Source organism: Arachis duranensis, chromosome 4, assembly GCF_000817695.3.
Source record: "Arachis duranensis cultivar V14167 chromosome 4, aradu.V14167.gnm2.J7QH, whole genome shotgun sequence".
Classification (NCBI taxonomy): domain Eukaryota; kingdom Viridiplantae; phylum Streptophyta; class Magnoliopsida; order Fabales; family Fabaceae; genus Arachis; species Arachis duranensis.
The window spans coordinates 14,202,703-14,215,100 of NC_029775.3; the positions used below are offsets into that span (position 1 = coordinate 14,202,703).

The 12,398-nt window shown below is 35.7% G+C and overlaps 1 protein-coding gene across 1 annotated transcript; it reads right to left on the bottom strand.

Annotated features, from left to right (window-relative positions):
- Positions 1 to 5,839: 5,839 nt before the first annotated feature.
- On the bottom strand, positions 5,840 to 6,903 carry LOC110280427 (uncharacterized). The gene is made up of 3 exons (XM_021141464.1): positions 6,574 to 6,903; positions 6,138 to 6,519; positions 5,840 to 6,057 (listed from the first exon to the last, which is right to left on the bottom strand). The coding sequence occupies exons 1-3, from the start codon at positions 6,901 to 6,903 to the stop codon at positions 5,840 to 5,842; spliced, it is 930 nt and encodes a 309-aa protein (XP_020997123.1).
- Positions 6,904 to 12,398: the final 5,495 nt, after the last annotated feature.

The following is a 12,398-nucleotide window of genomic DNA, read 5'->3' on the forward strand; positions in this document are numbered from 1 at the left end:
TGATGAGATAGTGATTTTGTAAATTGTGGTAATGTGTCAATGTGTGAGTTGAGGAGGCTTGATGTTAAAATTGATATATTTTGATTGATTTCAAAGAAAAGGGATGAAAATGGCATGTTTTGATTGATTTTGAGAAGAGTTGGAAATGGCTTGTTTTGAAAATGGCACTTTGTGGTTTTTCTGAAAAATATGGTTTTGGGGCATACTTTGGTGGGACATAACTTGAACTACGGATATCTGTTTTGTGCCAAATCTATTTAGAAATGAAATTGGATTCGGGATGTCCATGCCGTTCGAAGAACGGGTGAAAAACGATTTAAAATGAGAAAGTTATATCCGTTGGAAGATTGGGGTTTAAATTGGTGAATTCTGCAGCTTTTAACTTAGAAAATTTTTAGCAGAATGACCCCTTGCGCGTGGGCGCACTTGGCGCGTGCGCGCCGTTCTTCCAGAAAATGCCATCCACGCGTGCGCGTGATATGCGCGGGCGCGCCGATGGTGCTGCACCCAATGCCCAGCCATTTTCCAGAGAGTTGTGCCAGAACTGTGCCAGCCTTGTGCCTGGGCACGAGAGTACCCACGCGTACGCGTGGTTGACGCGTGCGTGTCGTTTGACTAGTTTTCAATCCACGCGTTAGCGTGCATGACGCTTACGCGTCGATGATTTTTTGAGGCCATCCACGCGTGCGCGTGGAGTGCACGTACGCATGGACCTGTTTTCATCCCAAAGTTGATTTTTGAGTTTTAAAAGCCAAATTTCATACTTCTAAGCCTCCGATCTCACCATTTATGTCTTAAATCATTATGACATGCCTAGCTATAAAAAAAGGGGCTAGTGAATGAGGTAACTTGCGAGTGAAGCAAGGGGAAAATGAATGATCAATGAGGATCAAGCATGATTATGTGAGATGCGGAGGATGGTGGTGGAAGTGCTTGTTATGCCATGGGCCGAAAGGCTGTAATTGTTAATGAAGCGGCTGGTTATGGATTTAACCGTGAGCCGGGTGGCTGGTTATGGATTAAACCTTGAGCCGGAATGGCTATGTATGATATGAATATTGGCTGGTTATGGACTGAACCGTGAGCCGGATGGCTGATATGGATGTTGATCCATGGATGAGAATTCATGCATGTTTATGCTGAATTATTGATAATTGTGATTTGCACTTCCACTATCTGAGATACGAGTTTCCCTGGGAAGTAGCAGTGGCTAGCCACCACGTACTCCAGGTTGAGACTTGATACTCTATTGACCCTATGTCGTAAGTGTGGCCGGGCACTGTGAAAGACTCGGATGAGCTCGCCCCCGTAAATATTCACCAGTGAAGGTGATGGATATAGATCATGATTATGATCAAGTTTATAACGAGTATAACTCGAGTTGGGGATGCGTGACAGAGGGACAGTTCAATGGTTAGCGACCAGGACTTGTCGGGTTGGCTCTATAACCGACAAGATGATATCATCAGCCACTAGGGACAGGCATTCATCATATGCATATTATATGAATTGTTTGAGATTGCCTATTTGACTGCATATTACTTGCTAATTGTCTAAATGCCTTAATTGTTCCTATTTGTATACTCCTTGTTTGATATAACTGTGTTTGCTACATTATACTCCTGCTGGTGGTTGGGAGGTTTGAAGGAATTGGAAAGGGAAGTATTAGTTAGACTGAAGTATCTTTAGTCAGACGCCCTTTTATGGTTTAGCTTGTTTATAAGCTTTGATACTATCTCAAGGAAGTTCTAGGATTGCCTTTGGCTTTCCTCCATTATTATGTATTATATATGTGGAAGCTGTTACCATGCTGGGGACCTCTGGTTCTCACCCATGCGGATTTTGTGGTTTTCAGATGCAGGACGTGTGGTTTCCCGCCGAGGCATGCTGGAGCTTCTAGATTTGTGAAGATTCCTTGTTCTCGGGAACTCTGTTTTAGTTTATATGTTTTGCTTAGATACTTTTATCTCCATTAAATAATACAAACTGTGATGACTCCTCTTATGGGAGATTTTGGAGAATAGGTTGTATGTTTTTGTGTCCCTTTGGGTTTCCTTTGGGGTTTTCCTTATTTTTATCATATGTATATATTGCTATGCTCGGACCGGTTATCTTCGCAGCCGGGTTTTGAGTCTTGATATTCCTGTTTTTGACACTCCTTTGTATATATATAATCATGCGTTGGTTATCCTTGTTCGTTACATTATCGATCGGAGTGTTGCGCTTTAGAGTTGCGGTTTTTGTTTACCCCTTTTTCTACAAAGGCTCCTAGTTATAATCAATCATTCATACTACTATATGTACTAAATTTTTATTTTAGAGGTCGTAATACCTTGCCATCTCTGAATTATGACTTAAGCATAAGACTCTGTATGGTAGGGTGTTACAAATGCTATTCTTTTATGATACCTGTATTCCTTTTGCATTGATATGCACTTATACTATCTTGCATTACCCACACTCTCTTTTCCATTGTTGCAATTCTTGCACTATTGATATGCCGTATGCTTCTACTATTTTCTCACTGCATGTTGTAGCTACCATGTAATTGAGACTCTCATTATTCGGCATTAACCCAACCGTATTTTATTTGTTTCCTATCCTTCTTGTTAGGTTACTTTTCTTCTTTTCCCTCTTCTTTCAGGATGGCCACCAAGAAAGAGAAACAGAAACTTCTATATGGGGTAACAAACAAGTCTATCTGCACAATCTTTGGAGAAAAGTATCAGTTGTAGCAGCCCGTCCACTTGCACATCTCAGTATGCACCAAGGACGGTGCAATCTTTAAGTGTGGGAAGGTCGATACCGATCTTCATGGGTTAGTTATTCTCTTCTCAACACTAATGTCTTATTTTCTTTATTAGTTCATTATTGCATTGCATAATAGATTGCATGTGTAGTTGATTGTTTGCATTTAAGTACTACTTGGTTGAAAATCAATAAGTTTCTTTTTAGGACTCTATTTTTGAAAAAATTCACTAATTTAAATTAAAACTTTTCTGTTAAATTTGTTTGAAGTTGTATTTGGAACATGGTTTTTGAGCCAAAGAACACACAACCCGTGAGATTTTGAGCTTATTTATATGGTTACATTATTTAACCATAAATATTTTATTCTTGTGTGTTTTTCTTCTCTATAATTGTAGTTTAGATTTTGTTCCAGTCTATATGTCCATTATTTAGTGTATTTACATGCTTGCATATGATTGAGGCTATATTTGATTATTAACTCACATATCCCAAATAAGTCTACCATTTTATGTCACCCTTGTTAGCCACTTTGAGATTTTTAATCCCCTTCTGTTTTATAACCACATCACTAGTCTTAAGCAGAAAAATAATTAAATATTCCAATTGAATCTTTGGTTAGTTTAAGATAGAGATTGTACATCAACTAAGTGTGGGGAAACTGTGGGAACATGGGTTAATAAGGGAATGTATCATGTTTCTAATTTATTTAAATATTGGGAATTTGGGAACCCACTCATGAAAAACCAAAAAAAATAATGAAAAATCCATGTGCATTGATAAGTTATGTTTCAAAAAAATCTAAAAATATTCAATAAATAAGTAAGTGAATAAGGGGATAAAATTACCCCAATGTTAAGCTTTAATAAAGATCAATGCACATGTGATAAAAGTAAAGAAATATAAAAAATTTGGTACATGAGTATGGGAATTATACAAAAGTGGGAATTATGGGTAGCTAGGTGTGATTTCTAGAATTACATAGAGTATGTGTGTGTCTGTTAGGTGAAAGCTTAGGATAGTCAAAGATTCATATTATAGCTCACTTGGCCATACATATATCCTTACCTTTACCTCAGCCCCATTACAACCCTGAAAAGACCTCATGATATTTGCATTGGTATGCTAAATGTTTGTTGATTGGTTAGATGAAGAACAAGGTTTAGAAAGCATGACTAGGGAAGAGTAGAGTGATTGACCCTAGACACTTGAGAGTTAGAGTGATATACACTACCAGTAAGGGTTCAATGCTTGATTCTATGTTCCCTGCTTTCATGAGCTATCTTCTTACAAGTTTACTTGCTTTTTATTGTACGACTTGAATTAGTGGAATTTGGTTTGTATTTGTCTTAGAGAACTTGTTTGTTTTTAACCAAGTAGATAGAAACATCTTAGCATGTAGTTGCATTCACATTCATAGGTTGCATTGCATGAGTCTTGCTTTTCCCTACTCATTTGTTTTGTCTCCTTGAACTTAACATGAGGACATGCTAATGTTTAAGTGTGGAGAGGTTGATAAACCACTATTTTATGGTTTATATCGTGCTAACTTGAGTGGTTTTTATCAGCTTTTCACCCACTTATTCATATGATTAGCATGATATTACAATTCCTTTCCAAAGTTGTTCTACGGTTGAAAACTTGCTTCTTAGAGATCTTTTTATTGTGTATTTTAATTCTCCTTTATACCATTCAATGTCGTGATCCGTGTGTTAAGTGTTTCGGGCTTCATAGGGTAGGAGTGGCTTAGAGAATGGAGAGGAAGCTTGCAAAAAAGGAAGGAGCACAAGAAATAAAGGAGACAACCAGCGAACAGCGACGCACACGCATGGCTGACACGTGCGCGCGATTTGGACAAAATCACAGCGACGCGTACGCGTGCTTGACGCGTACGCGTGGATTGGAGTTCGCGCAAACAACGTGAGCGCGTGCCTGACGCGCACGCGTGGAGAGGAAAATCGTCAAACGACGCGTACACGTGACATGTGCGATCTGCAGAAAATTCAGAAAACGCTGGGGGCGATTTCGGGCCACATTCTGACCTAGTTTTTGGCCCAGAAATATAGAATAAAGCCAGGTAACATGTAGAGACTCAATGAACAATACACACAACATTCATTCATAATTCACAATTTTAGTTTTTAGATGTAGTTTTAGAGAGAGAGATGCTCTCTCCTCTCTCTTAGGATTTAGGATTAGGATTCCTCTTAAAGGATTTAGGATTTCTTCTTCTCAATTTCCAGGTTTAACGTTCCTTTTATTTATTTTCCCAATTTAATTTATGAACTTTTCCATGTTAGATTTGATTTCTTTTATTAATGCAAATTGAGGTATTTCAGATTTATGATTTTAATTTAGCTTTTTACACTCTTAGCTTTGGTTGAGTAATTGGTGACACTTGAGTTATCAAACTCAGTTGATGATCGAAAATTGGAATTCTTTGCTGATTGATTTGAATTCCCCTAACTCTAGTCTTTTCTTAGGAATTGACTAGGACTTGAGGAATCAAATTGATTTATCCACTTAACATACCTTCAAAGTTAGAGGTTGACCAAGTGGGAGCAAAAGCCAATTCTCATCACAATTGATAAGGATAACTAGGATAGGACTTCTAATTCTCATACCTTGCCAAGAGCTTTATTAGTTATTAATTTAATTTCTTGCAATTTACTTTTCTTGTTCAACCTATTTAAAAACCCCAAAAAAGATACTTTTTCCATAACCAATAATAAGAACACCTCCCTGCAATTCCTTGAGAAGACGACCCGAGGTTTGAATACTTCGGTTATTAATTTTATTAAGGGTTTGTTACTTGTGACAACCAAAGCTTTTGTATGAAAGGGATCCCTTGCTGGTTTAGAAGCTATACTTACAACGAGGATTTATTTTGTGAAAATTCTAGACCGCGCAGGAATTCAGTTCGTCATGAACTTTGACTGGACTTCCGCAATTAAGATTTGACCTTGATTGATGGGTCACTCTCAACCAATGGCCTTATAGCCTCAGCAACTGTGTCCGAGTCTAACTTGAAATGATCCTGTGAAATTGTTCCCATGGTGCACGTGTGCCTATAGTTGTTTCTCTGTATCTCCTAACAACCTTTTTTCCGTATCAAGCTGGCTCGAATAAGCCAATCGCATCCACGCCCAAACTTCTTGCATTTTGCATAGAACGTCAGTGGTTCAGACTCATAAACATTGTAGTCGACTCCTCTAGAGATAGTGTAACTTCTGATTGCTACGACGACAAAATTTCTAGAACTATACTCCATTCCGATCCTAAACTCTCCATCCTCAGGATCAACAACACCTACAGAAAGCAGAAATCATCATTCATTGATCCATTCGAAATATAAATTTACAAAAACGTATTATTCACTCATCACGTACCTATATTTGCATATTCTAAGAATTTCGGTGCATTCATGGCGTCAAGATCCAAATTACGCATAAAAGGTGGGACGTTCATCGATTGACTAACTGCGGGGTGAACCACTACATTCTCCGCTACTGCCTTGACTCTCACATCACCATCCTCGTCTTCATCGCCAGCTTCATAAGTGGCTTCGAAGTCCTCTTCGCTATCACTGTTTATTCCTTCGTACACTGCGGCTCTATCATCCTCTATATCTAAATTATTTTGAATCTCTGCTGTCTCTACGTTTTCAAACTCAACATACAGCTTAATCTGTGACTGTTGCATTTGAGTCTGGCGGTGAATTTGAAACATATTTTGCATACTCTCTTCGTCAATGATCGGCATGATATCAAACTGTATTAGACCACAAAAAATTATAACCGGATTCTAGTACAATATACTGCTCACTCTCCTCAGTATACTATTCTCCATGCTTTGATAGAGACCGTTTTGAAGCTCGATGAATGTCATGGTGCATGGAATCACAAACGAAAATGGATTTTGACATACAAACCTCACTCCCTCATGAGTATTCTGTATAATCTCACCGTTGTGATACACTACCAAGTTTGCAGTACCCTCCATTACACTAGCAACACACTCAAAGAACACTCTTCCTCGTAATGAAAATGGTACCAAACTTTGCCTTATATAGACAAAGCACTCAGCATGCCCCCCCGGTGTTGTATCACCAACCAACCAGCCTTCGACACGTGTAACACGCCTCCCCTCCCCCATTCCCCATGCTAATTCAGCACGCCCCCCACGTGTTGCAGTCCCGTGCAACTAGACTTTGCCACATGGCATTCACGCCACTTAGCATGCCCCCATGTGTTGTAGTCCCATTCAACCAGACTTCGCCACGTGTCATTCACGCCCACCAACGTGCTGCATGCAACACATCCCCCCGCGTGTTGAAAGTGCCTTCTAACACTCCACCAATTTGCAAATACACACGCTGCACCCATTTTCAACTAAAACACCAAATTTAAACCCATAACCAAATTATTTAGCCTTATTATGTGGTATTTTAAGGCTCACTAGACAACGATAATATATAAACTACTTAAAAATAAGGTAAGGTATAAAGCAGTGAAAAACACTTTTAAATTTCTCTTTTGATCACTTTTAAAAACAAAATATAGCATGGGTTTCATTATAAATTATTTTTTATATTGCTTTGATTATGTGATATATGCAAGGTTCGGAAAACCGGACCGGTCATTAAACTGTTCTAGCTACTGGTTCAACCGGTTTAACCGGTGGTTCAACCGAAAAAACCATTTTAAAATAAAATAATAAATAAATTATAAATAAACATCCTAAAAATATAATTATAGTATAATATAAATATTAAAATAGTTTTTAAATCTAAAAAACTACATTAAATGTCATCAATCAAATTCATATAATCTTATTAATATACAAACTCAAGTTAAATAGTATAAAGAAATATCAAATATTAAATGTCAACATAAAGATTTATCAATCATCAAAATCTCAAGATGTTCTTGTGAGTTTCTTTTTTTTGGGATAATTATTTAAACATATTATGTAATTATGATTGTGATTTCAACTACTGTGCTAAAGAAACCTTCAAGTAACAAGGATATGTTGATGGTGGTGGTGTCTTCTGAGGCATCAATGTCTCCTCATCCAGCCCCTCCAATTTCTTCAGCTAAAGCCATAACAAAAGGAACGGTACCACAAAATAACGTAGTTAATGGATCATCAAATGAGAAGCTTTTTGTTATTGCAAGTGAAGATGAACAGGCCGATGCACAAGTTTGAATGTAGCAACTTAACAGAGCCAGAAAGAAAAAAGAAACAGCAACAAAAGTTAAATACCAACAACAAATAATCACTCTAAACCCTGAAATCAATAACTATTTCAACAAAAATTCAGAAACATCATACTTAAAAATTAAAAACGGCAACAGCAGCATAACAAATCCATTTTAATCAACAATTTCAACAATACAAAATCAAAAATTTAATTAATTTCAGATTCAAAAATCACAAATAAGAGTATCAGACATTCAAAACACTAAATCTTCACGCAGCAATTACAAACAAAGCCAGTAAAACCAGTACAACCAGCAACTACAAATCAAAGCAAAACCGGCAACTACAAATTAAAGCCATTAATAAATTTGAACAAAATAATTAGGAGCCATTAGCAAAACCAACAATTAGAAAACAAAGCCAGCAATTACAAAATACTAAACCTTCACCCAATAATTACAAACAAAGCCAGCAAAACCAGCACAACCAGCAACTACAAATCAAAGCAAAACCAGCAACTACAGATCAAAACCATTAGCAAATTTGAACAAAGAAATTAGGAGCCATCAACAAAACCAGCAACTAGAAAACAAAGCCAGCAATTATAAAACACTAAACCTTCACCCATCAATTACAAACAAAGCCAGCAAAAGCAGCACAACCAGCAAAGCCAATCAATCAAGCACTAACTGAGCATTCTGTTCTGATTCTGTGACTAGGAAGTAACAAATTCAGCAACAAATTTAATAAATCCTAGTAAAGTCCTAATTTACAGCAAAAAGGAAAATTTATTGATTACCAATTCAGCAATCAGAGTAAGTATTACTGACTAACAGAGAAATCAGAGTATAGTGAATACAAGACAAAATAATCAGAAGTTCAGAATCATACATACATATTTGCAAATTTCAAAGTTTGTAACATTTCCACCAGCAAATACAAGGGAATACCAAACTAGAAACCAAGACGGAAGACCGAAGAAGAAGAATTGAAGAACTAAGCTTCAGAACCAAACTTCAAAGTTCAAACCAAGATCGAAGAAGAATTGAAGAAAAATGGAGCAAAACTTGAAGAAGAAGATCGAAGATGAAGACGAGCCACTAACCTAGTTCCGTGTCGAGAAGCCAGCGAAGATGAAGAGTACCTGCCGAGTTACTGGTTAGGGTTCGACGACCTGGAGGCGGCGGCGGCGCTGACGACCTGCGAACGGCGGCTTCCGATGGAGGGCTAGGGTTCCTTCGCTTTCAGAGTTTTCCAATCTCCAGTAAAGGGAGTATACAGTATAGTGACAAATGATGAAATGAATGAATGATAAGAGAAAGGGGTTGGTTCACGCGTGGTTCCTTTTCTTTTTTTTTTCTTTTTTTTTACGAATTTAAAAACGACGTCATTTTATCCGAACCGGCCGGTTACTGGTCCGGTCCAACCGACCGATTTTTGGCCGGTTTGGCAGTTTCCTAGCAGTTTTTCAGGAACGGTTATGGGTGGAGGATCGGACCGTTTGCATGCCAGTTTCCAATTAAACCGGTTCGACCAATCGGTCCGGTCCGGTTTTCAGAACCTTAGATATATGTGCAACGTAATGGGTCGAACGGGTGATGAATCTACGGGTGGTGAGCCAAGGCTTCTCGCTATAAGCGAGAATATGACACTACAGCTTAGTAAGTGCGAGAAGCCCGAGAAGAGCCATGCGTTCCAGGCCTGCACGAAGCTCTGCTATTTCTACAAAATGATTCTCATGAATTGCGAGAAACATGGGACTGCACGCTAGTATATTCCATGCATGTTGGATGAAGCTATCCGTCACTCTTAAATTTTGTAGAAATGATCTTCTTCTTTCTTGCATTTTCCATAAATTCTAGCTTTCTTTATTTATTCTATGCACGACCGAAATATTATAGTGAGTGGTGAGATAATGAGATTTTGTGTTAGTGTTGTGAGAAGAAATTAAAATTTAGCTAGCTAAAAAGAAAGTGAATGAGAGTGTGTTTATTTTTTGGGGTTAACTTCTTTATATAAAGTGGAAACAAAAATTAACTAATTTTTAGTACAAAATGATAAAATTTTATTCAAAATAATATTAAATTATTGTCATACATTATGCTTCTCACAATATACGAAATTTTGGAAATGTCATGTCAATGTTATAAATTATTTTTTAATTTAAAAAATAAAAAAACTACCTCATGCATACAAGATGAAATTTTAAAATAAAAAAATTCAATTCTCATTTACGATTAGATACTTTTTCACATTTAAAAAATAGGAAAAAAGACATATAGGTCCCTAACTTTTTAAATTTTTGACAAATACATCCTTGACAAAATTTAAATACAAAAAGTTCCTGACTTTAACAAACGGAGGACAATTTAGTCCTTCCATCTATTTTCCTCTCATACACCAAACAGAACTGGCTGACGTAGCTGAAACGGTATTCAGGTGTCCGTTACGGTACCACGCTGGAAGGAAAATAAAGTTCGAAGGACAAATAAGTCCTTGACGTCATTTTACAAATAAAGTTCGAAGGACAAATAGGTCCTTGAGAATTTTTTTTTCAAAATTAATAAACTCCTTTCCTAAATTCTCTCATCTACCTCTCTCCATTTTTATCTTTCTCTCTACTATTTTCTATGTCATCTGATATTTTTTTACAATTAAAATATTTTAAATGTAAAAGTATACACATTAAATTATTTTAAATTTTAGATAACGAATGTTAAAATTAATTAGTAATAAAAAATTAGACTTTTTCATATAAAAATAATAACTAAAAATTTTATTATTTAATTTTTTATCTGCGGATATCTTAGTCTTCTTAGTCAGAAACTTTTGTCAACTTACGACTTTTTTGTAAAAGTAGTTTGATTTTATAAATCTTTTGTGTCGTGCATAATTTATACTGTTAGAACAAAGTGAACTATAATTAAAAAAAAATTATTCTCGTAATGTTATTATGGATAAAAATACTAGTTCTAATATAATACACGAATGCACTAATGCTAACTTAATACATGAATGATGCACAAATGAACTAATGCTAACTTGATGCATAAATGAATTGATGCTAACTAATGCAATTTAACAAATTCTAATATAATACACAAATGCACTAAAACTGAACTAATGCAATTTAAAAAAAAAAATAGAAACAGAACAAGTCCAATTTCTGCAATTTTAATACAAATAATTTAAATTGTAGAATACAACAAGTTAACTAGATTTCAAAATATAAGCATAATTTTATAAACTAAATTCTCGTAATAGAAACATAATAGAAGCATAATGAAAAAAAAATTCTCAAGGACCTATTTGTCCTTCGAACTTTATTTGCAAAATGACGTAGGACTTATTTGTCCTTCGAACTTTATTCCCCTTCCAGCGTGGCACCGTAACGGACACCTGGACAATGTTTCAACCACGTCAGCCAGTTTTATTTGGTGTATGAGAGGCAATAGACGGAAGGACTAAATTGTCCTCCGTTTGTTAAAATCAAAAACTTTTTTGTATTTAAATTTTGTCAGTGATGTATTTATCAAAAATTTAAAAAGTGAGGACCTATCTGTCTTTTTCCCTAAAAAAATATTCAAAATCACTCTTTTCACCTAATGCAAAGAGCTTACGAAAAAACTAAATTTTATCATCTATGAGATTTATTACCTCTCATCCCCATCTTTACAAATAACACAAAGATAACTTTTTATATCCATATTTTTCAACCGAATTTTATAGATAGTTTTTATGATAATTTTATTAATTCTTATTAGGTACAAATGTTGGTTAACTTTTTATGAAATTTAACATTTATTTATTTCAATCTGATTACATTATGACTAATTTTGGCCTAACTTATGTAATATAAGTGTTACAATGTTTTTCACAAAGCCAGTTATGAAAAATGTTTATTACTAAGCCTAGAAGGCTGACTTACTTGTATTATATTATTGCAACTTAAAATTTGAAAATGAAAACAAAGACATTAGGATTAGTTCCATAGTAAAACACTAAAATGTTTCCATGATATACATAAGATCTAGCATTCAAATTTCATTCCCATTGTAAAAAAAAATAAAATAAATAAAAAAAAATCTTAACATCCAGCTAGACATGATGATCACAACACAAAAGATAACAATAAAAAATTCCTCCAACGTTCAAAACTAGAATTCAAACTTGAGGCACATTTGCTTTCCATTAGAAGCAATTTTTAATTCTAAAGAAATGATTTGCTATATTCTCGGAATATATAATACCATTTAAAGTAAAATAATTAATACATTGTAACCAGTAACCCGTACGCTCAAGTCGGTTCAACCATCCCTCCCATAACTATCATACATATCAATACCCGACCCATTTAACAAAACCGGTTTCAGATCCAAGATCCGAACCAGCCAACTACACAGCGCTATTTAAATTTGCTGAAAAGATCAAAAACCGTTCACTCAAAA